The sequence below is a fragment of the Chelmon rostratus genome, chromosome 17, assembly GCF_017976325.1.
Source record: "Chelmon rostratus isolate fCheRos1 chromosome 17, fCheRos1.pri, whole genome shotgun sequence".
NCBI classification, from domain to species: domain Eukaryota; kingdom Metazoa; phylum Chordata; class Actinopteri; order Chaetodontiformes; family Chaetodontidae; genus Chelmon; species Chelmon rostratus.
Window position 1 is genome coordinate 11,587,079 of NC_055674.1, and position 25,865 is coordinate 11,612,943.

The following is a 25,865-nucleotide window of genomic DNA, read 5'->3' on the forward strand; positions in this document are numbered from 1 at the left end:
ATGCTATTTTTGCTAAACATGTACAAAATTGCTAATTAAATAATAATAATAAAACCCTAAAGTTGTGTACATCAACAAATTTTGAGCATAGAAGCTGGAAGCAAGCTTTAAATACAATCATCAAGAGTTCTTTCCTTTAAATGTAATTATTGTAACTTAAACTCAGATTTAATCCTTTTTTTAGCAACCTGGTAGTTTCTTCATTTATCAGTCAGACAGACATATGCAGGACCAACATCAGAAAGGTGGAAGAAACATTCTGTAGGCTTATTTTTAGGGTGTATTTTATTTCGTCTGGTGAGCTTCATTAATAAGTCACATGCGGTGAGAATACATCATCACTTTGTGAGAAGAAACATGACATGAGACGGCCTATAGTGCAGCTGTCCACCCAGTATTTGCCAGTGAAAGTTGTTTAGCTCTGACTAAGGAGGCAGGACAGCGTCAGTAGCACCAGACTGAGACCCAGCAGCAGCAGCAGGATGAGGGGTCGGGGCAGCCGGGAGGTCCAGGAGAGGCTGAAAGGAGAGCAGCTGGAGCGAGGCTGTCTGCTCTTCAGGTACTGCTCCACACAGTCCACCAGGGTGTAGGGCTTCGGGCTGTAACCCAGCTCTCCACGGGCCTTGTCGATCTTGAAGGTGTGGCTCACGGCTATGCTCCTCACCTGCAGCGGAAGACGGGGTATTGTGTTAAATATGAATTTTTTTTCATCAAGACAGAAACTGCAGCTGCTGCAGAGACTGAGTTAAAAGTCATACTGTCGAGCTATTGGTTCAGATTAACCTGTTTGGCAAACGTTTTACATTCTGATAGCCCGTGACTGATGGATGCCTCGGGTTACTGCATCCTCTTACCGCCCCCACGAGAAGGTGTCGTGTGAAGTATCGCAGTGATGGGCCATGAAGAGATCTTTCAAACTCTTTCACGGCTTAACAAACTTTTCACCCACCCTCAAGAGTCAGTTCTTCACTCATGATGTAAAATTGCCTCAATCAGCACCCACCTTGTAAAAACATTCTTCAGTCTTCCATTGTTTGGTTCATGCCAGGTTGTTGCTCACTGATCTACTGCCACATTATTATTGTTAGACACTACACTGCTGAGCCCTGCTCATCCAGTCTGACCTGATAATCACCCTGACTATGAATATTCCCCCTCAAAAACTTTACTGCCTTCAATTTTCCATCACTTGAGACAAATCTGCATTAAAACAGTCATTCACTGCCACAGGCATTATATACATAGATGATATATAGACATAGGTGACATTTTTAAAATTCATGTGCAGTGGCAGTAGTAGAAAAAAATATCAAACATACAGGCTGTTTTGTCAAAATAGGTGAAATAATTTCCTTAAACAGTTGACCACTGCAGTTTTTTTTTTTTTTTTTTAGCAAACATCACTTTAACAGGTAAACAGTGCCTTTATTGGGGACTATTTTCAGCTGTGGATTAATACACATTTGTTGCTCAGGCATGTCAAACTGATTCCATAAAGGGCCGTATGGCTGCAGGTTTTTTGTTCGAACCAAGGAGGAGCACACCTGGCTGGAATCAATTAATCTGCTGATCTCAGTCTTCAGCTGATAACTAAGTGATCCCTTGATTTTGATTGGTTGGCCTGGTGTGCTCCTCCTTGGTTGGAACAAAAACCTGCAGCCACACGGCCCTTTATGGAATGAGTTTGACATGCCTATACTAGTGGCTATTTACTGCAGCAGGATGATGCATGTATTGCAGGCTCCTCCACCCAGGAGGAGCACATCAGGCCAACCAATCAACATCAAGGGATCACTTAGTTATCAGCTGAAGACTGAGATCAGCTGATTAATTGATTCCAGCCTGGTGTGTTCCTCCTTGGTTGGAATGAAAACTTGCAGCCACGCGGCCCTTTATGGAACCGGTTTGAGATGCCTGATGTATTGCTTCAAAATAAATGACAGTGCTCACGTTCACCATACTGAATGAGCATGTCTTCCAGAGAGCACAGACATTTGAAACTGCATCTTCCCGAATGTTTGCAGACCTGGAATTTATGTGTGAGAGGAAAAACTCCTCTGCACGTCACGCACCTTAACCGGAGAGTCGCCCGGATCATTCGAGCCCTGCCAAGAGGCTGGCCGACTCTCCTCACCATAGCGACAGCCACTGTACTGAGGTCACTTCCTGTGAACCTCATCTTGAACTTCCTGTTCTGACCCACAGCAGTTTATGTTTTATTCACAGAACAATCATCGATCCCCCGGTCAGCAGCTGTCTGACAGAATGAGCTCCAGGTGCAGGCCCGCAGGCTCAGCTTTGGTTTCTGCCTCATCACACATTCATGAGGACCTTACAGGCTGCGACGGAGGCTCCTTAAGGTGCATCATAAAGGCCTCCCCAGGCTGGATTACTGCAAACTGCCCTCATCCCGATGCAATTCTTATTCTATTTTTATAGTATATTAAAAGGCTTCCAGTGACTATGAGAACTTATTTGTTATTTGACAATATTTTTTAATCTATTCAAGGCTCACTTTGGTTTTCCATAATTCATGCACAAGAGATAGTATCAGATGAGGGAGGGGGAGAGCAGGGGGACTGATAGGAAAATCCCCGTCTTAATGAAGTCTGTCTTCACTGTGGTGGGGGAGACTTAAACAAGAATCTGCTCATCAGAGAGCAGGTAACCTACCTCCAAGACTTTCATTAGGTAGGTACACAGGCATGCATGTGTTCACACACAGCTCCTCAGCAGGGTAACTTAACACATTGTTGATATACCATCATGAGCCATACACATCTCACACTTGTTCCATTCAGGTCAGAATAAAAGCTTTAAAGGAGGGAAAAGGAAGCTTAATTACCTCACTCTGGGTGAAGAGGAGAGGCACGTCTACCACAGGTCTCAGAACTACATGTAAATATTCTACCAGCTTGGCTGAAAATTGAAGGAAAGCATATAATAGAGTTAGCGCTAGCAACAACTCACCAAAGCGTTTAAACAATAATAAAATATCTATGGGATATCTGGCAAGGGTGCAAATTTGAGAGAAAGAGATGAGCTACCTGTTAAATTGACAACGGAAACAGGCAGAGTTACCAATGGTTGGCTGTAGCCCAGATTTTCAAACTGCAACATGAAAGAGAAGAAGGCTTTGACAAAACTAATTTCTTTTAAACTGTAAATATACTACAAAAAAGTTAGTTATTTTATATTTTTCCTACTGTCAACAAGTCCAATAAAACTGGCAAAAGCAAAAATGAATAAATGACTTAATAATGAAATAATGTTATTAAATGTCAAACAGTACTAAAAATAAATTTAGGCATTAGGCTAATTTAATTACAAAGCTAAATAAATACAAAAGCAAATGAAAACAGATATATTTATATTTATATATTTATGTCATATTAAATTAATAAATAAATTAATGCCTACAATATTTTTGGTGCATGTATTTATTGAGCCACTTATTTATTTTTTCATTCAATTCAATTTTAATTCAATTTAGTTCGTTTTTGATTTTGGCTATTTTGGTCCTAAATACAAAAAACATCAAAATTAACGATGTGCAAGTCCATCTCACAATACTTTCAAATTTCCCCACCCTGTAGCACTCAGCAAACAGGACTCAAACAGGAGAAAATAGTGCATTTGATGGGGACTATTTCCAATTGCGGATTAATACACATTAGGTGCATGTGAGAATTTGCAACAGTGTCTGTGGGATGCAGTCAAAATAAATTACATGCTCATTATTGTTAAGTAAGATGTCACCCGGTCCAGTGATGACAGTTTCTGGACTGCAATGGAGCTCTCTGGTTTTGGTGTTTTCATGGGATTTGTTGACAGGCAGAAACATACAGAACGTCACAAGACTTATTATTTAACTCACCAGTGGTTTCAACCACTCAAACAGATTTACTGAAACTCCATCGTTGATGAAATACACCTGGCCACTCTGCAAAAGAATAGAAAACAATGAAACAATGTGGACACTGCACATTATCATTATTTAAACTATAAAAGTGATAACAGTAGCTAAAGCACTAACTGTATTCCATCTTTGGTCTTTTTGATGTGCAGAGCAAAAAGGGTTAACCATCATCTTCACTTAAACATAGTCAATTATTAAAAAGTCATAAATCTGTTACTGATGCTAAAAAATGAAGGTTTGAAAATGAATCTTTAGGTCCGATTTGTCCTGTGTGGTTTTGCTGTTGGAAGCAGTCTAATCACGGGGATCTATGTGTGTTGGTCCAGACTCACAGCGACAAAGCCCCTCTGCAGTGTGAGGGCCTCAGCTGCCAGTGTGTGGGCCAGCACCAGGTTCTCTACGTGGACCCAGTTCATCCTGGCCCGGGGGTCGCCAAACCTGAACGTGAACAAGCGACGCTCCACATTCGCCTGAGTGAGAGACAGATGAGGGACAAGCAAGCCCTGTTATTCATTTTTACCTCTTTTTTTGGCAGTGTGTGTGTGCTTTGTCAACACTGCCTTCATCTTTTGCTAAATTTAAGCATTTTTTTTAATCTTCGGACATTCAAAATCAAGAACAGTTGAGCAAATAGAGATAAAGGCTCAAAGGGCAGAGTCTGGAAACAGGTGATCAGTCAATGAGGGGAAAACATAGCAGGAATGGGCCAAACAGATAGAGCTGGGGATAGTTAGGCACAAAAGCTGGAGTTAATACCAGCCAGTATGTTAGACTCCTGGGAAAAGACTAAAAGAGGGCTGGTATAAATGTGGGGAAGCTAATGGGGGAATGGGAAACAGGTGTGCTGGTGAGTGAGTGGATCAGGTGACCGGGATGGCAACTGCAGGACAGGTGAGGGAACAGCAGGTATCAGTCTGTCTGTTCATTTGTGAATACACTGGACATGTTTTATGTATAGTCACACAACTTTATGTGTATAATATGCCGAGACAAACTGTATTATAGCTTTATTTCTTACACATTTCTGTAGTATAAGGGTGTATAAAAGTGCCATTTTTCATGTATTTCTGGTTCCTGGCAGCTTTATACTTTGTTAAACTGACAAAGTGAGTCAGACTTGTAGCTGAGTTTGTGCTGAAAGAAAAGGAAACCATGCATGTCTGATAAGGACAGTTTAAAATTGGCTGAACAAAGACAAAATGAACAACATGAACATGGCTCGAGAGGATTTAATACTGTTTTTATACGGTACTGTCATCAAAGGAAATTAATGGCCTTTTAGATTGGCCTTTTATATTGAAGTTGTATTTTATATCATGAGAATGCATAATTCGTAGTTTTGGAGCAGAACATGTCTGAGCATACACTAGCTGTACACCCAGAACATAAGCGACCACATCGAGCCCTTCAGCAGACTGCACTGCTGCCTCGTAGAGGGCAGACTGGAAGAAAAGGCGGCTGTAACAGGATGCCTGCAAAGCTCTATCAATAATGTAAAGTCTTCAGGCAGGAACGCAATCTGCCAGGGAGGCTTCAGACACTCCGAGAAGTAGATTTTTTTTTCAGTTCCAACACAAAAGGAATCTTCTTGATCGTAAGACAGCATACATGCGTTTTGTCTCTCACCATCACTCTGTGAAGGTGCCTCCTCTCATCTGGTCCGTAGATGCCGCAGGGCCGCAGGACGCAGGTCCGGAGCTGGCCTCCACCTGCACAAGACAGGATTTAAACCCACGCTGAACGCAAGCATTCATGTGTCTTTTTTAAGCTCGATGCTACTTTGACAGTGGTCACAATCAGCACACTCATATTTTAGCTACTTACGCATCATATACTACTAATTCGTCACTGAGGTGCAGTGTGGGAAGAAGCACTCAGATCTTCTGCTTAGGTAGAGCGTGACCCACCTGCATTCAAACTCCTGCATAAGCAGAAGTACTATCAGCTAAATATATGTGGAGTATCAAAAGTGCTCATTCCAAACAACAATGGCCATATGATAAGTTAGACAGATGACATGATAGTGTGAGGTGATTGGTGGGGAGGTAAAGAGGAAAAACAGGCCCCACCCCCACACATCCTCCTCTGGCAGATATGTAAACTTTAACCTGCGTTATATGACGCGACAGCTCTTAGCTCTAAGCATAATTGAACGTACGAGGTGATGGTCACTGATCGGGTGCAGAGTTAAACTAAAGGCGGGAACGAGAGGCTCCACAACCTTTAATGTAAAGAACATCGAGGAACTTGAAACCCATTATAATGTATGAGAAAACTGCAAAATAGCCACACGGACCGCCGCCCCGCAAACTGGTATCGTTCTGTCCAGCTCCGCATTTAAACTGGCGTTACTGGTGTCGTGTTGGATTGCACACTCCGGTTTCCATGGAAACCACTACAAAATTACTGCCTCAGTGTTTCTAATTCTCTCTCTCTCACACATTCGTTTTTTTAACTCAGAAACCCAAAGCTGGGGTTGCAATCTCCCTCTGACTTGTTCCCCCATTTTCACGTAATTCTGTGTTTTGTTATGCTGTCATTGATACACACGGATCGCTTCCACACCTTTCAGGGAGCATCCGTTGGCAGCGAGGACCATCTGCTCGGCAATCGCTTTGGTTCTGGAGTAGTGGTCAATGTGCTGGAGCAGAGAGAAACATGGTTGTGTTACAGGACCCTCTCAAACACTGACAATATCTAATAGTTGGCAAATGTATGAGCCATTTAGAAATATTGGTCTTTGTGATACGTGACAGTTACAGGACTTTATGGGTAACATTTCATATGGTTATATCATGTACACATTTTTATTTTACTCACTACATCGGGGGGCACAAAAGGCATTGAGGCCTCATCACACTCCTCAATGGGTTCCCCAGTAAACACCACATTGATGGTGCTTGTGTACACGAGCCTGGGGATGCCTCTCTCCTTACACACTGAAAGAGACAATTAGGATTTATTTCAGTGTGCAATCAATCATAGAAGTTACTTCATATGCATACATATACGAATTCATACACATACACAGATGGCCAAAGAGAGAGAGAGCAGCATAGCAAAGTTATGGCAGCAATTTTACATCAGAGACGACCAGGATGTTTTAAAAAAGAAACTTTTTCTGACTTCAGAATATCAAATTGAGCTTCTCTATTGCAGACATTCATTTTTGAAGCATTAAAAATATACCTGCTCCCATATTTAAACATTTTAGCCAAGCGAGCCATGAAAATCTGTAAACACGTAAAGGACATAATATGTTTTAACAGATTTGAAATGATATGTGTATTCTTACCGTTTATGACATTATTGGTCCCTCCGACGTTGATTGACTCCACCTGCTCTTTCCTCAGCTGGTGGACAAAGACAGCAAGAGAGAAAAATGTCACGACGACTTTTCCGTCGTTTCCACCACCTGTGCTGCTCTTTTGTGCTGTGAGCAGCTCACTGTATGTACGCCTCAGTGTGGGTTATTGGATGATAACGGAAGTCCTTATCGGCACAGCTCCTGGCAGATTCACTTACAACAGGGCTACTTGCTCTCTCATAGACACAAAAAACAAGCCAGCAAACCTAAACAAAGGCTGTATTCGGAACCGCCGACTACATAGTAGTATGCGCTATGCACTACATTTATCTGAGAGATGGGTAACCCCCTTCTGATGACTGGAAGGAACCAGATTCACTGGCAATAGCTGCATAATTTCAATAAAATGCAATTGTAGTGAGGGATGTTTGCTTCATTGGTGGAGTGCTGAGCAGCGAGGTTTGTCCCTGCATTAATGCATTTTTCTACACTTGTTTGTGAACAAAAGGTCAGCCCTAAAGGGGAACTCTCCTGTTTTTGCACATCACAGTCTGTTTACTGGTCCTGTGGGGCACAATTTGAAAAAACGCCTCAGGTGATGTCACTCGAGTCAGCATCAGTTGGGGCTGAAGACCACAAGTTTGAGAATGAAAATGAAAGCATGCAATGCAAACACAAAAGCATGAATACTGCTTTTAAGATCATTGAAAATGAGAAAGGATCCAACTCTGTAGTGCAGTGTAAAGAGCATGACTGAACCTTTTAACATGGGACTCGAGATTGAAGTTGTGATCTCATAACAGCCATCAAAGTAATGTAGTTCAGATTACCAGTACATGTATATGAGCAGTGGCGGAGGCGTAGTAAAGAGGCGTGGTAAAGAAATGTGAAGTTTCAGCATATGTGGTTTGCAGAAACGCACAATGCCAATAGGCGATTGGGTTGGGGTACAACATGGCAAGTTAGACTGTCATCACGCAAAGACTGGCCAAAAGTGTGCTCTATATCTGCGCTCCTATAATTTTAGATTCGTTCTGGAAGAGTTAAGATGAAGAAAATTTTCTGCCATCTGGTCCTTCACCACAGCGACGCAGTTATACAGGGAGGATAACTCTGCTGATTCAGAGAGTTTGCATAGCAAGGTCAGGACGTGGCAAGGATGTGAAGGGAATTCACCTGTTCTGGTCCGGACATGCCGTAAGACGCTGTGTGGAATATACAGTCAACCCCTTCACACGCCTTATAGAGGGAGGAATAGTCCCGGATGTCACCCTGTAAGAGAAAGGGCAGAAAACAAACCCTCAGTTAATTCATGCAAACTTTGAGGACACTTATCGTACTGTTCCATACATAAGACAGACGGTCGTCCACTGAGAGTTGAGTTTTGCTTTTCAACACTATGACTGTGTTGCAACACGTGTCCTCAACACATTTGACAAGTTGGGAGTGTTGCAGATTCAGAGTACATGTTGAGGTCTGAGGCGATAGGTATCTCAAGAAAAACTGTTGTAATTAAAGTAAGTGTGCCTTGAGGGCAGCAGGTGAAACCTGAATCATATCTCCACCCTCTCGACCCAGACAGCAGCTGGCACTCTGACAGGGATCACTCAACTGTGTCTGTTTCCAGCCTGCATGCAAACTAACTACAAACACACACTGAAACGAAGAAATACTGGAATTGACTGCAAGTGCGTTTTATAACCCAAACCAGTGAAGCTAGTTGCTGCACGTTTGCTGCAGGAGCATGGGCATTAAAAACTAAGACACAATTTTTTTTTCTCATTGAATGTGAGAAAATAAATATAAGCTCTCATGTGTGTTAGAGTCCGTTTGAGTTTGAGTTTTGTTTGCACAAGTTTAAATCTAAAAAAAAAAAAAAAAACAGCAACAGAATTTCATTTCATTTTGTGATTAAAATTAGTTGTAGAATTTAGGAACGATGTGATTTCAATCGAATAAGAAGAGAAAGTTGCATAAATTAGGATCCCTGGTTGAAATCAAATGCGCAGTTTAGCATCTGGACTATTAATTCATTTGCTGCAGGATTTGCTCATTTAAAATCTCCTCACAAAAAAAATCTTAAATTGTTTAATAAATTCGTACCATTTTTCCCCCATATTTGGTTCCTTTTCACAAACTAAGTGATTATTATGAGGTCCTCTTACAAACTGGTCTTTGTCACAGTGTGGTGTGTAAAGACAAATAGTAGTGGAGGTACAGTGTTGGGAATGCCAGAAATTAAGAAATGATAACCGCAACTGAGTGAATAATCATGGGCTGCATGTGATTAGGTATTTAGTACAATTACTACAAGAGGCTTGCAAGAATTAAGTTGTGTCATTCAGGGAAAAGCTGTTAAGTCAGGTGTGTCTCCCCTGCCTCTTACCTGACAGAAGATCGCTCCATCGGGGATATCACAGGGAGGCTTGTTAATGTCCAGCAGGATCACCGGCAGCCCCTGACTGGCCAGTTCTCTGCCCAGCCTGGAGCCAAAGTACCCGCCTCCTCCTGTCACCAACACGTAGCCCCCGGCGCCCCCGGCCAGCGCTGCCTCCTCTGCCAGCCTGGAGGCCGCGCACCCCTGGCTGCTGCAGCCGGCCACCGTGGCTCCATTTACCCTGTGGCGGAGGGCCACGGCCGGGCCGGAGGCGACGCTCGGGGCTGCGTGGTTGACCCACGGCTGGTGGGTGAGGCGGTGGGCGTTGTGCATGTGGCGTCCGCAGGCCTGCATGCGACAAAGGTGTACACTGTGGTGGGGAAGCGGCTTCACCTGGGACAGAGAGCCTGCACTCTCACTGATGTTGGGACCGCACAGCTCCATATATATCCTGAAGGAGGGGTAACACTGGTTATCCATCGTTCGACTATCATATGAGCTGTACCAATACATCGGATGCGTTTTACATCATTTATCTTGACATATTTTTTGTAGATTTGGAAACTTTAGGATCTCCATTCGATTTGAAGCAGCTTGAGCAGTGTTTGATTGTGTGGCATGGGTTTGGAATGACTGACCGCTGCTTGTTTTGCTCACTTGCGGCTCGGAAAACCCACAAAGTCTGACTTCATGACAAATCGTTTTGCATGCAGCTTTACATATATCCTCAGGAAATAAAGCATATGCGATATTCAACAGTGAGTTGAAACTTAATTAGTGCATAGTAAACTCACTGGACTGTGGAATGAATTTTGCAGGTGACGTTTCACAGCTCCCCTAACAAGTTCCGCAGGTTGTCATCAGTCGTGCGTCGGTAAAATCGCCATCCTATAACTTTATACAGCCACATGTCGCACTGACGCCCACCGTTCAGAGTGATGAATCAGACGATGCGCACATCAAACTGCCGCACACTTTCCTAACACTCTAATTAATACTCACATTAATGATCTTACCTGAATATTCCTTTCAAGCTCTCGCATCCATACCTGCGCCACTTAATCCGCTCTATGTGGAGTCAGGTGTGTGCCAATGATACCAAACAAAACTTTTGAGAGAGAATAAAAGTCACTTAAGGAAAAAAGAAGTCATCTCAAAAGTAAAACTTCCAACTTGCAAACTATTCTTCTATATATATTTTTTAGTGTTTTTGGTTTCCAGCTCCCTCTGCTTCTTTCTCGCTGATCAGGCTTTTGCTCTCGCTGTCAGCTTTGCGGGTTCGCTGCGAGCTCACAGTTCGTGTACTGTGTGTGTGCGCGCGAACGGGCACGCGCACGGACGATGGCGTGTGCCTGACCACCCGCTGCTTTCATCTCAGGTTAACATTACCTGGATGTGCAACGGTGAGTGCATGCAACTACAGCCTTTGTTAAAAAAAAAACGCACCAATTCGCGAGTAGAGGCCGAGCGAAGCCTTACTGTCACCCAGCGCACCTTTGCCACTGCCATGGTAACGGTCATCGGTCCTCTCTCCACAACCATGTAACATTGTGGGATGTGAACAGCCTCTTCTCCGGCATCACTGCACTGATGTTGACAGGAAGGATGGAGAGGTGGTGTCCAAGGCCAGAATCTCCATCCATCCTCTATTTAAGCTGTCTGTGCTCAGGCCACATACAAGGCGCATCAGCCATCATCACTCAGTTTATTTAAGTAACATTAAATAAAACTTTTTTACTGTAATACTAATATGTTTCCCATTTTCTATTCAGTTGTTTGCATCACGCAAAATGTACACAGCTTTTAGGGCGTATTTAGCATGTTCCTTAGTGTAATGCTGTGGTAGGAAAATGTGCAGTAAATCAGGGGTATCATTACTTTGCTGGTGTTTTGGTAAGTATTACCAAAAAAAGATCCAGGATTAAGGAGTTCCATTGCATTTTGCATTTTGCTACTAGCTGACATTCGACCAGGTGGAGCTTGATCATGTTTTGAGTTACAATACTCGAGTAAATGCATGTAGTCCTCATTATTTATTTTTTATGCTGCTTTATATTTCGTTATATTTCAGAGGGACATACTGTAGTTTTTACTACATTATTCTGGCAGGTGGAGGTACTGCACTATGCAGATTAAGATTTTACAAAAACATATGATGAATTAATAGAATATAATAAAGACTAAAGACCTTAAAACTTACCTTAGTTTCTTTTAAACCGTTTTGAAAAATATTCTAAATTAACATGAAGAGGACACAAACGTGTTCCATCTTCCTGTAAAGGAACAATGAGGAGCTTGGTTTCCCCCCTCCAGAGGCACTTCTGATTGTCCTTCCCGTGGATCCCTCTGATTCAGTGGGTGCTACAGATAAATGCTGCCTTCCATTTCCACCTGTTGAGAAAAAACACATAAGTAATGGTTCAAACTGTAACTCCATTACAACATGCATATGCATAAACTAGCTGGAGACCTAAAATGTAAGTCAGCATTATGAATTTTCAGTTTCTTTAATATTGCATGACAAGCACAGTTGCTTGGTGAGATGGTGTGTCAGTGAATGAAAGACAGATCACCTCTTAATGAGTCACGTCTTTAGGCATGGGAGTTCCTTTCATCTAGATCAGACTGAATGTGCAGGGGTAAGGAGGTTGCGTCACAATTTTTGCGAAGAGGAAAAACTGTAAACTGAGGGACAGATGGGCAAAAAATGTTTTGTAACGTAAACAAACAGCACTGTACAGCATCATCCAGAGAACTATTACAATGATAATAAATGTACATGTATATATATAGTTAGCTTTTATTTTGTATTTCTCTATTTCTGTTGCTATTTTTTTCCAACTGACATTACCTGCTGCTTGTAATACCCAAAATTCCCCAGCTGGGGATTAATAAAGTCTATCTTATCTTATCTTATCTTATCTTAATTCAATACAATGCTACACTCTGAAGTCAAAAGTCTGATCAGTGAGAGCAAAGGTCTGATAGCTGTTTTGCATCTCTTTGTGGTCACTCTGCATCTCTTTGTAATAATTCTGAGTAATTTTGTGCTTGTCTTGCATCACTTTGTGATCATTCTGTGTCTCTGTCGTTATTTTGTGACTCTTTGTAGTCACCCTGCATCTATTTGTTGTAACTCTGCATCTATCTGTAGTTGCTCTGTGCTCTTTGGTGTAATTTTGAGTACGTTTGTGGTTGTTTTGTGTCACTCTGAAGTTTGTTTTGTGTCTCCGTGACACCTATGAAAGCAAGGTCACACTTGTTAAGCTGGTATTGTTATTTTATGCATTTCTCTGTGAAAAAAGCCAAAGTAAAAAGTGTTGTTGCAATGGCTTGGTAAGTGGAGTTCCTCAGTTACCCCACATGAGGGAGCATCCAGTGTAGTGGGGCTCCTCAGACAGAGAGCGGCCTTCTCTTTCTGCTTTTCCTGTGTAAAACAGGGTGGCAGTGTGTGTTATTTCATCAAAATGTAATTTCTAAGGACTTTAAAAGCCTTTCTCATGTTGTCAGGATAAAGATTAATGTAGTAAATTCTGTATTTGGTCAGGTTAGAAAGATTTGCACACTCATAAGTTGTAAATTAAACATACGAGCCTTCATGTATGCTTTACAAGGAAAATAATGGTGGACAAGAGACAAAGACTGTGTAAAGCCGCCCAGTGGCTGCCCCTCAGGGCTTGCCCTTGGTGACTGGATGGTCACTGAACTCCAGTTGGTGGCAATGTGCAAATTCAGTCACTCAGTAAGTTAGGCTCCACCATCCTCAGCCGTGATATTTAACCACAATGCTCAATAAGAATTTCCTTATATAAACAGAAATGTCTTCACCTATCTGTTCCGGAAGAAAACATAAGATCATTACTCAAAGTTGTTTGACGTGACAATGTAAACCGCAGCAGCGGCGGCGGCGGTGGTGGCTGTCACTTCCTGAGTACAGAGTTTGGAAAGGACAGAAATAGAGGCTTCATGTTTTATTTAACGGACAGCAGACAGATTGCCAAACCTGAGCTGACAGTTAAATGCACTGCCTGTAATTAAGGGGGGGGTCTTAAGCAGCTACTAAATGACTGAGCTCTTAAGTATAGAAGCAATTTGGACACAATGAATTGTAGCGCACTCTTCTGATGATACTTTCCTTTTTTTAAAGCATATTATGTGTTGATTTTATTCCGATCCAAGATTGCATTTACCCTCATTTGGCTTAAACAGCAGCTCCGGCCCTGCAGCTGCTTGCTGCAGTAGAGATCTCTCTGTGGAAGCTTGTGTCTTTCACAAGAGGCATATCCTCGCGCTGCAGGGGACAGGCGTCACATTTAGCTGCTAATGTGTTACCTCAAAGGGCGTATCCACAGCACTCTGAAAACAAATGGAAGTGCACATAATAGAAAGAATGAGCATGTCTTTTGTTTAACAATTGCTGGGGCTGGGACTCCTGTTAACTGATGAAGGTGAACGAAGCCGTGTCATCAACAAACTAACAGTGATTTTGTTCTTCAAAGTGCAGAGACAGTATAATAGAATCATTTATCAGACGTCCTTTATTTTCACATACGCAGTAAACTTGTACACATGCATCACGCTGGTTGATTTCCCCTTTAATGCACAGCTGCTGGGTTCTGTTTGAGGCCCTTAATCAATTCGAGCTCGCTTTAATCTGGAGTATGTCATTAGCCAGCCTCATCTGTTTCCTGGTCTCACTCTGCTCCAATCACCTCCGCCGAACTAACTCATCACTCCAATCAATTTATTACTAGTACTTTAATCAGTGGTTCCTAATCAGTCAGGAAAGACTGAAATAGAGGCTTAACGAGTCATTAAATTAAGTTATTGACAGGGTGCACTATAGGAAAGCTTTGGCAATTACACCCCAATTGTGACATCATTATTTTAAGATGCCATGAGCTGTACAGGAATATCGCCCACCTGCACCCCAGATGGAGTCTGGCGGTAGTGGTGCTGAGGTGAATGGCAGTGGCTGAAGATCTGGATGGATGTGATGTGGAGCGGGACTACTGTGGAGCTCAGTGGAAGGACCTGTGGCCACAGGTCGTGATGAAAACTGGAAAAGGTTGGCAGCTGCGATGTGATTGGTTCAGAGAGAGTGTTGGTAAAATCTGATTGGTTTAACTGAAAGAGGAAGCGAGAGTGAGAGAGAGAATGTACACAGAGTTAGCATGAAGCTTCATTTCTCAGACTTTGCTCAGCTTTGTATTTCTTTTTGTGAGTAAATGGATGTTTATTATAGAAGCCTATAAAAATGTTCCAATAAATCAGTCTGTGATGATTTTTTTATTACATTTTTGGCCCTGAAAGATTCAGACCCACCTTCTCAAAAACCCATGCACACACACCCATACTGTGCTTATGATGTCCCGTGCAATGATGCAGTGTTTGTTCTGGCTTTTTACTACTTTTATTGATCTGCAAGGTGGCGTTTCATCTGCTCGCACACAAACAATATAATGCTTTAATAAACAGGGAATGAACACATTTAAACGGCAACATAAAGTGACCCATTAAACACTAGCCAGGTCAGTCCTGACCCACCGCTGTCTTTCCTCTGTTGCTCATTTGTTACTTCAGTGCTCAGTGTGATAAAAGGGTTGAGTTTCTCTCTCATTAAATGCTGCCCAGCACAGCCATGAATCACAGTCAGCAGGGAGCCGACACCTTGTCTGACCCTCCGCAGCGGGGAGGGGAGGGAGGTGCTGTTGAAAATGCAGACCTCTCTTGTCTACAACCTTGCCAAGCCTCCCCTGAGCTGAACATCATTGTGAGAACTAGGAATAGGACGGGCAGCTCGCTGTGATTAGCCGGCAACTCCCGAAGTCCCAGAGCAGCGTGGAGGGCGACCCGAGCAACTGCAGTGATCAAAGATACGAGGAGACTTATGAAAAATGCAAGTCATGATGTCAAGCAGGGCTGCAACTAATGATTTCTTTTAATTATCAGTTGATCTGATGGTTATGTTCTTGATTAGTTAACGACTCAATTAACCGTCTGTTCTAAGTCAGATAATAGTGCCCATCACAGGTTTCCATAAAGAAATGTTTTCAAATGCCTTCAATCAGTGGCCCCAACTCCAGTGATATCCAGTTTATTATTATATGAGACAAAGAAAAAGAGAACATTTTTGAAGTATTTTTTCGGACTCAATCATGTCTAATGCGATTGCTGCATTAGTGATGCATCAGGGATATTTCCCACTTCTCAGAACTCCAGTGAAAGCATCATCCACTATCTTGTGCCAGTGTTACAGAATAATAATGCAAATACATGCACACCTACATAATCATGGCAGTTGTGGTCAGTCTCTCAGGACTGAGATGTGTTTTAACACCCTGAAAAATAGACCCAACACTGCGTGTCTGCCTGTTGAGAGAAAAGAATATTAGTGAGGAGAAAAGCACAAATTAGAGTCTTACTCTTCAGTGCATTTACGACCAATTAATCAACTATCACATCAAATCTACCTGGCGTCATACCTTAGACAAGAAACAAGAATTGAAGATGCCATAGAAATTAGTGAAGAGCAGCAGGGGGCGCCATACAACAGTGTTTGAATCTACCATACCTCAAAACACTGATCATCTAAGAGGTCAAAGGTGATGTTGTTTGCTCAAATTCCAGGTCAGACTGTCAAGATAATCTACAGTATCTACTGATGCTGGATTCAACAGACCGAATCCTATGACACCACTAAAGTCTGCTTACACAGCATTTAAGTGCCTGTGCAAAGGAAATAGGACAGAGACAGAATTACATCAACATTCAGTGAAGCCTTCAGTGAGACTGTCAGTGGGCATTCACGGCAGATGAGCTGAAAATACTTGGAGTGATGCATTTGGCGGAGGAAGCGTGTGAAGTAGGAAGTAGACAGCTGAGAGCAGGTGAAGGAGCTCTGGAGGAGATATAGTGAGGAGAAATGGCAAGCGAAGAGCTGTCAAAAAGCAGCCAGGAAAACAAAACAGAAAAGCACTTTGCATACAGCAAACCTGCATACGCACTGGATGACAGGGCCAGGGCGGGTGGAAGGTTTTCTGAGGTAAAGGAGCAATGCTTTTTCACATGCTGAAGCCATCCAACCTGTCAGAGAGAGAGAAAAAGAGCATGGCGTAATGTACATCGCAGCAGCTTGTGACTGACAACTAAAATACCAAAGAGACACCAAAGATAAACTAAAAATGTATTTCTGAAAGAAAAGGAAATACCAAGAAATGTGGCAAATTACCTTTGAACATGACAAATAAATGCTCTGACACCCAATGTCACGCCGTCACAGGCAATGGTGCGTGCCATATAATAAAGCCATCAAAGAATATCAGACTTATTAAGTAAGTTTAAAGTCGTCAAGTTACAAAATAGGGCAATTACCCAACATCCCAGCCTTTAACACCCTTTGGTGAAAGTATGTTGGCAGGTATATTTTTTGCTGAAATGAGTAATTGAAGTGGATTAGTCATCTCATTTCATGCTCATTTTAGGAAGCGGGAGCTCTGAGGTCACACTCGCAAAAAAAGGCCGCCTGACGAGCTAATGCGCTGAGAGGATTTTAAGCTAAATCAATTAGCTTGACTTTATGTATAACCTCCCCAAATCACTTGTGTGATAAAGTGGGACACTGAGAGATAGAGAGAGAGAGAGAGGAAGCAAGGATGAATTTTAACACAACAGAACACATAAGACAAAGTTTATGAGCTGCATTATGGACAACTGAGCCACGATTAGACTGCAAGTAACTGCGTGTGTGTTCGTGTCTGTTGATGTTTGAGCCCCAGCAGCAAGTGTGTGAACCCAGACAATTCAGACCAGGACTGAGAGTCTGCAGCCACACAGTGAAGTTGACTTCAGGCACAGCTGCATGCTAATGCTAACATGGTACCATGACAATGGAAACATGCTGATATTAAGAAGGTGTGAGGCATGTTAGCATGCACTCGCAGTAAACACAAAGTGCAGAAGAGGCTGATGGGAATCCCAGTAGTTCTGCAATCCATCCAATAGTTGTTGAGATATTTCACTCAAAACCACAAAAGCAAACCTCATGGTGGATCAAATCATTACAATTCAGACAGAACTGATTATTAGCTCCAGACTCTGTGAGCCATGATCGTCTGCACAAAAAGTAACAGCAGTCTATGCAATAGCCATTAAGCCAAAGTGATGGGCCGACTGACAGACACACAGACGTCCATCCACTGAGCCGTGCTGCTAGCATGACTCAAACAAGCCAAAAGGAAAAGCAGTGCTACTCTGTTACAATTAGCATTCCAGCCCTACGCTACACTGTCGTAGAAACCGCGGGGGTCTGAGTGTTATCCACATTTACTCTGCTCATTAACTGTTCCCACTGCACAGTCACAAGCTGCTCCACAAACACACACACACATACACACACACACTGCTTAAGAGACACAGGAGATCAGTGTGACGAGAGGGTAGCTGAAGCAGACAAAAGAGGGGCTATGATTTACAGGAAATAAAAACGCAAGCACTGACTATCATTTTGCCGAAAGAGAAAGATATTGGGAGATAGCGTTTCGTATTGATACAGGTGCACTGATTCACTGATTAAAGTTAATTAAAAAGCTTTGGTGTTCTGCTCCTTTACCCGACCTACAAATTTAATAAATAAAGTGGAGCATAAGGGCTGTCGGCGCTGCAGAAATGAGACAGGAAAGGAGAGAGGACAGACAGAAAAGGAAGTGTTCCTCTGTGACCTTCAGCCAACCTTAAACACAAGGAAGGAAATTACAATCAGCCACCCGCCAAACTTTTGTCTGTGGGTGACGGGCAGTCGGCCAGAAGCCATAACACATTAACTGGAATGCTCTGAAAGCGAACTCAGTGCTAAACTAGTACAATGTACACTGGAGTTGCATTAAACTGAAACCACTTCAGCTGTGCGGCTGTAAGTCTTTATTTATTTTACACACCACGGTCTGTTCGCAGGTTGTATGAAGCCTTTTGTGGCTCCAGAGGGAGTTTCAGGAAGTCTGATAAGTCACCTCAAGTGATGTCACTTGAGTCAGCGTTGGTTTAAAAATAAAAGAAATGTGTGGGTTGCATTGTGGGTAATATAAGCACCTTGTTCAGGAATAAAACAGACGGTATCTCTGGTTCGGCTGCATTGTTTTGATCTTTTTCTTTTGAAATAGTCTATTATGAGTCCGACAAAGTGCAACAGACATTTAGTCAAATTTATTGAAATTGTACTTTAAATTTAAATTATTGGCTGCCAAAAGTAATTCACTATCTTACAGTTTTTCTCAGTCGCTTTGGTGCTTTTCTCAGATCTGAATGAAAATTCTCATAACTCTTAGTTCAACCGCCACACCATTTAGTCATTTGTGCACATTACAGTCGCAACTTCTCCTTCCTCTGAAGCAATTGCAAATGTTTTTCGACATGTATCAGTTGATTTCATACAATTCTCTGCTGTTGTCATGTCGGTCAAAATGAACTATACTCATGGATGCTGAATAGTCATTCCCAATAAAACTGATAGTCTTCATTTTATTGCTTGAGTCATTACATACAAAATTGTTGAACTAGTTATCAAATTCTGTCAAGCAAATTTTATACCTTTCTTTATCATTTTTTCAGTTTTTCTCCTAAATTGAACATGCATGTGGCCAGACAGCCAGGAATGTCTGGATGTGCCAGAATGATTAACCTATTGTCAGTTACAATATGTACTGTTATATTGTTCACATTTGTGCACAGCTCTACCAAAAGGGTGTTTCTTATGTTTGTTCTAAATAAGTGACTGCAGTGTATTTTCCTTTTGTACGATGCTGTAGAATTGCAAAGCCTTGACTCAAATTCTTCATGTATGTTTTTAAGTGTTTTTTTTTTTTTGCTCATGTGCAGCAAAATAAGTACATACATGACATTTCTAGTATATTTGTTTAAAATGTCCTGTCAATTTAGCTCCCCTTTACTGTATACTGAATATACAATAAATGTAGTATATTTTTGTGGAAGTTTCATTTTTGTGGGTCATTTGTGTTTGTAGACCACTGACCCACCAGGACATCAAAACACACAGAGTTTCCTCTTCTGAAATGATCTAAAATGGTTAAAATAATGACAGTATAGCTGATGAATTTCAGCTGATTTGGCCAGCGAATGATGCTCCCTTGCTTCCTGCCTCACTCTGAGATAGAGGAGAAAGCGACTCAGACAGTGACAGACAAGCCCATAATTCCTTAGAGGACGAAATTGGAAGCGTGGGACAAAGATGATGGCGGCACTGCTGCTTCAAGGACAGATAAAAAACAGAGGGGAGGGGGTGGAAGCTCCTGCTGGTAAACCATCGACTGGCTGTTTTGTCAGACTACACTAAAAGGGGAGCAAAACAGCTAATTAACAAGAGAATAACAATGGGCGTTTTGTGAGGAAGAGGTGAACTTTTTCTCCAAAAATAACAAGGATCTCTTAATTTTATCTACAATTTATTATTTCAGCTTCCTTCTGGTATTCAGTTTGATGTTTTGTCAAGATACTTTGCTCTCTTAATCACCCTGAGTCAATATTTTGTAAAACCCAACAGAAGGCTGAGCAGCAGCGCAGAGAGCAGAAATTGACGAACAGTTTTTACTCCAAGCCCGCTGTCGTTAAGGTCAGAGGCTTGCAGGGGATCAATATCTGGCAGTTACCTCTCAATCCATCGCTCCACAGCCCAATCAGCCAGCCAAGCAGCTGTTCTGATGCACCTGATGGCTCGAAGCAAAGCATGGGGAGGGGACGGAAGCAGCTTCCTACATTAACTCTGCGTTTATCTGCAGCTGAAAAAAAACAAGGCATGAAATAATAAAGGGAGGAAGAAAATGCATGAGCGCGCGCTTTGTAATTGCAAGGGAGTACGAGACAGAGACAAGGAGAGGACGAAAAGGATTACAATCACCTCTTCCATTATCACAATGACTGCAGCGTCCTCCACTCGTCCCTGACAGAGACCGTCAGTCTGGCTCGGCTCTGATCTCCCTCCATAAAACACTGGCATCTATGCTGTCATACAAGACACAACAACGGCTCAGAGAGTTCATGCGTTTGAGTTACTGAAGTGAAGCTGAGAGGACGTGACTCCTTTTCACTGGGCCCCATACAAGCCAGGGCCACATTAATCATTCATTTCCACTATGGGAAAAAACAAAACATACATATATTTATACTTTTTGCCCTTTGTGTATTCAGTGTTATTGTTTGTGACACGGAGGTCTATTCATGATCGCTGCTGCAGTCCCAGCATGCACCAGTCCACAGTCAGTGACAGCGTGAGGAGTGCTGCTGAGGGTAAAAGAGGAGAGATAATTAAAGAAAAGGTTAGAAAGGGAGGGGACGTGTGAAAGGAGAACAGGAGAGTGAGGGGGAGGAAGGCCTGTTTATACAGCAGCCTATAGACAGGATGTTTTTTGCCTTGCTAACGATGTGGCTCAACGACAGTGACTGAACGGATTGTCAGATTGGGCAATTGGGTCCTCCTCAGGATGAATTGTCTTCCAGCGACCACCATCATGACCTGTAGAGCTAACAGCATTCCCATCATCCTCTGCTGCGCCTACCGCTGATAGCATTAGCTAGCATGTTAACATGCTAAACTAAGACAATGAACACAGTAAACATTACAACTGCTTAGCATCAGCTTGTTAGCGTTGCCACTGTGAGTGTGTTAACATGCTGATGTTAGCATTTAGCAACTTTAGCAACAACTGCATAGAGCCTTTAGAGTCTTAATGCGCATTTTAGACTTTACGTCAAATATATTTATGTCGCTTCTGGAGCAAATAGCTGTTTCTGTCTTAATATTAATGAAACTCCCTGACTTTTCCTCTGGCGCCACCATGATGTTGTGTAGCCTCCTTTGTTTTTTGTTACTACAGTAATTAGCATATGTTGGCATGCTAAGATACTAAATTGCTGCTCTGATCTGGATCAAACAGTACTAATGTTGATAACACATACATAACTTTATGTCCTTGGTAACAATAAAGGTTGTCTATTGTTTCTGTGTTTAACACGTAGAATGTTTTTGCTTAGGCCTATATTAGAAAATTAGACTGTATTTAACATGATTTATGGCTGGTTTATACATAAAACAAAGAAATGCAGACTGCATTATTTCACCTGTATTATTTTACCTTCCAATCATTTTTACCAGATTAAATATCTTTAAAACAAATGTCAGTTTTTAGTAGATGATCACTTTCTGAAGTTTTGCTGCTAGTTTGTCCCAGTGGCCACTTGTGGTACTGCAGTGAAAAACATCCCTGCGGCCCAAAAAGCTTTTTTCCCCATAGACCACCATTCTAGAAGAGTTAGTCCTACCCCCTGGGGCTCGCCCCACCTGACCCCGGCCTAACACTGTCTGGGGGCACAAACAGAGGCTACAGGCAACTCTACTGTCCACGTTATGTCTCTCTCGCTAGACAATAAGCTCCACAAAACAACAAACAGCGAACACGAAGCTTATTTTGTTGCAGCCATATCATTATTTGACCCGAAGTGTTATGTAACGATTATAAAGCTAAAAATTTGGAAATGCAGTCCACAAGAGACTTTCCCTTCCACACAGTCTATTCTCATCTCTTGGTAGCGTTGTTGACTTCTCCGCTCAACAGGATACAGAAACCAACATTATCATATGAGTGTGTGTTTTCAGGAGAACAAAGGCACACACACACACACATACAATCCTCTCCGTGGTGCGTGTCTCGCCGCGCTCTCGCAAGGCACAGACTGTTCTCACATGTACCCACACATTCCCCAATGACTCATCTAAAATAACACAAGAGGCATATCGGAATGGACATTAATACCCTCGTGAAAATAAACGTTGGGGTCCGGCAGATATAAACACTGGTCACAGGGCTCGGTCTGTGGGCCGTGAGACTGCAGCGCCGGCAGCCTCTCCTCCAGCTCCTACTGTTACAGCTACATATCAAACACATCGATGTCCACAGGGAGCTCAGTGACTAAGCAGCTCTTCAGGATACCACAAGGTTGTCGGATGAATAATGGGCGCTTTCAGCGGGGCAAAACACTTGAAGGGACGTGTGCCAGCGGTAATGTCCGGAGCACGATGATAGTGACAGAGGTCTAGTGGGCTTTTGTGGAGATTTGCTTGATTGGACTCATGCGGGGTCAAAGGTTAACTGCTTTATAGGAAATTAGGAGGAGGAGGATTTCTGAAAGTGTGCAGGCTGTCTGGGTTCTCTCCAGAGCACGCTGGCAAATAACAGGTCCATTCTTGACTAACAGGTGTGTATTCTACTCAGTGTCACACTACTCTTTTACTTTTTAGCTTCATTATTTAAATCATCAACCAGCTGGAGAAACAAATCTAAACAAATTAACCAATCACAACATCATTCAGTTACAATTTTTTGATGCATTTATTGAATATTTTCATTTAGGACATAACAAAGTTAATTCAGCCTGACAACAAAAAACCTTTTACCACTGTCTTTGTCCAGAACTTTCAACCACGTCTAATGAGCTTCTTCAGCAGACAGAATTTCCTCTGTGGGTAAATGAGTGATTCTGGTCATTGAGTAAACTCCATCCTAAGAGGAAGACCATGAGCTGCACAAAAAGCTAGAAAGTGCACCTTGAGTTTGTTTGTTTTAAACAAAATAGGTAGTTTCAGTGCTCATTTCAATAATTCTATTGAGAAAAAGGGTGAATTGTAAATCCATCCACCGACATTTACATGAAAGAAAAAACAGCAGAGCAGCTTAATACTGTATGTCGAGCTTAGCTGAGCTCAACATAGTTTTAAATTGAACTGAAATGTAAAAATCGGACTCCGGCCCAGTATCATATTGTGTCTTTTCTCCTGGCTCCGTTTAAGCTAACATCATTCAAAATATGATATAACATGATGAGCTGTGAGTCATTCCTGTGTGTTTTTCTGGCACAGGCACAAATCCAGAGAACTGCAGAACAGCTTGGCAGATTCAGTATGGTAATGAGGGAGAAAGACAAACTCATCTCATGATTTCTTATTCTGACAAGCCCATCAGTCAGCTGTCGACAGGCTGACTCTCTGCTTCTACTCCACCACATGTCACTTTTACTTCACTACAATTATTTGACAGCTTTAGTTACTAGTTGCTTCAAAAATTAAAATGTTCACACACGAAGCATGAAAATGAACAAGTAAAGCTGCAATGATTCAAGAGTCAAGTAATAGATAAATAGAAATTAACTCGCAACTACAACACTGTTTCCAAAAAAGTTGGGACACTGTGTCAAATGTAAATAGAAACAGAATGCAATGATTTGCAAAACATTGAAACCCCATATTTAAGTGAAAATAGCACAAAGACAACATATCAAATGCTGAAAAAAAAAGCATTCCATGCAGCAACATGTGTCAAAAAAGAAGAGACAGTCATGTTTACCGCTCTGTTGGGAACTGAGGAGAGCAACTGCTGCAACTTCGAAGGTGGAAATGTTTTCCTATTCTTGCTTGATGCACGTTTTCAGCTGAACTTCAGAGAGTCTCAGCCGCTCTGCGATGTCTTTTTATTCCAAATCATGCATCCAACCTGTTGCCAGTTAACCTGATTAACTGTGAGATGTTCCACCAGCTGTTTTCTTTTAGCATTTCAAAACTTTTCCAGTCTTTTGTTGCCACTGTCCCAACCTTTTTGAATTGTATTGCTGGCATCAGATTCTAAATGTAGATATATTTTTCAAAAAAAACAATGAAATGTCTCAGTTTCAACATTTGATATGCTGTCTTTGTGCTGTTTTCAATAAATATGGGGTTTCAGTGTTTTGCAAATCATCTGACTCTGTTTCCATTTCCATTTTTCAGAGCGTCCCAACTTTTGTGGAAACAGTCGTATTGTGATAATCGTTGAGGTTTGGGAAGTTTTATGAAACAGATTTTTTTATGAACTTTGCTGCTCTTTTTTATGTGGGAGTTATTTTTTATTTCATAAATGGATGAAGATTTATATTTCGTGATTGTGTTGCTTAGTTTTCATGTGCTTTTTATGTGTTGATATTTTATTTGTCTCTAAACATCTTGTGACCATTTTAGTCCACTTTAACATGTTTTGCTTTGGGTTTTTGTTTTTTTAGTGTCTGATAATCCATGAGTTCGATCAATCAATCAATCGATGAATCATAAGTGGTAATGACAACTGACCGATGAATTTTGATCATTTTGATATTTTACCTCATTTTCCTCTCTGAATGCTTCACTCACACAAAACATAACGTTTATTTCAGCTGATATATAATGTTTTCATAACTTTTAAACGCCATGTAATAAATAAGACAACAGGCGAGCTGAGGATGTAAAACATAAATGAAATAATGTGACAACTTGTTGGTCTGTTTTGAAATATACTCAATTGAAAACAGTACAAAGATGATATATTTAATAGGCCTGAAGTTGATATCATCAACTTCAGTGATTTTTGTAAATATCTGCTTATTCTGAATTTGATGCAGCAACATGTTGCAAACAAGTTGGGACAGGAGCAACAAAAGACTGGGAATGATCCAAAAACACCTGTTTGGATCATTCCACAGGCAAACAGGTTCACTGGTAACAGGTGAGAGTATCATGATTGGGTCTGAAAGCGGCGTCCTGGAAAGACTCAGTGGTTTCAGGGTTGTAGAGACGCTCTCTTGCTCTGCTGGTTGAGTCATCTCTCTCTGTGCTCTTACAGTTCAGCCATGCTGTGAAGAGTCAGGATGTGATGTCAGAAAACACTGCAGCAAACACACCAATCACAGGTGCACTCTGTAGCAACGGTGGCAGCTGTGTTAGCTACATATGACAGCGCGTGTGTGTGTGTGTGTTCGCGCATTCAGCAGCATCTATTGGTACACTCAGGGTACACCTAAGTGACAGCAGATGTCCGTTGCATTCCAGTGTTGATCGTGTGTTGGTAACATGTGTTTGTGTTTACTCGCGCAGACTTCTGTTATTGTCAGAAATACACAGTGAGAGAGCAGAAGGTCCAGCTGTCTGCCTGCGACTGGCCCCGAACATGACAGCAACGTGGGGAGGGAGACAAAGAGGAGAGAGGAGCTGCTGGAGCTGCAGAGCCAGATCAGGAACGTGGAGATAAGGCAGCAGTGATGGATTCTTTTTAGCCACTTGAGGGCAGTGGAAGAAGCTATAGCTGTTTTTGTCACATATCTGTCTCTTTAACTTCTTTGATTTGTTCACCAGCTAGTTTCTAGCTTTGTCTGTTTGCAGTTTGATGCAGGACGGTTAGTGTGCAGTGGGGTTA

At 42.0% G+C, this 25,865-nt stretch overlaps 1 protein-coding gene across 1 annotated transcript; it reads right to left on the reverse strand.

Annotated features, from left to right (window-relative positions):
• Positions 1 to 415: 415 nt before the first annotated feature.
• sdr42e2 (short chain dehydrogenase/reductase family 42E, member 2) lies at positions 416 to 10,083 on the reverse strand. Its single transcript, XM_041956453.1, has 11 exons — positions 9,613 to 10,083; positions 8,403 to 8,498; positions 7,215 to 7,272; positions 6,740 to 6,858; positions 6,485 to 6,560; positions 5,546 to 5,628; positions 4,252 to 4,389; positions 3,878 to 3,943; positions 3,048 to 3,111; positions 2,846 to 2,919; positions 416 to 664 (listed from the first exon to the last, which is right to left on the reverse strand). The coding sequence occupies exons 1-11, from the start codon at positions 10,081 to 10,083 to the stop codon at positions 416 to 418; spliced, it is 1,494 nt and encodes a 497-aa protein (XP_041812387.1).
• Positions 10,084 to 25,865: the final 15,782 nt, after the last annotated feature.

Bases quoted from the DNA above. Each gene is read 5' to 3' on its own strand.
- sdr42e2 (XM_041956453.1), bottom strand. From the start codon at position 10,083: ATGGATAACCAGTGTTACCCCTCCTTCAGGATATATATGGAGCTGTGC. The intron at 5,629-6,484 runs GTGTGGAAGCGA...TGTCTTGTGCAG, and splicing joins CAACGGATGCTCCCTGAAAG to GTGGAGGCCAGCTCCGGACC. The intron at 665-2,845 runs GTAATTAAGCTT...CTTCCGCTGCAG, and splicing joins TCCTCTTCACCCAGAGTGAG to GTGAGGAGCATAGCCGTGAG.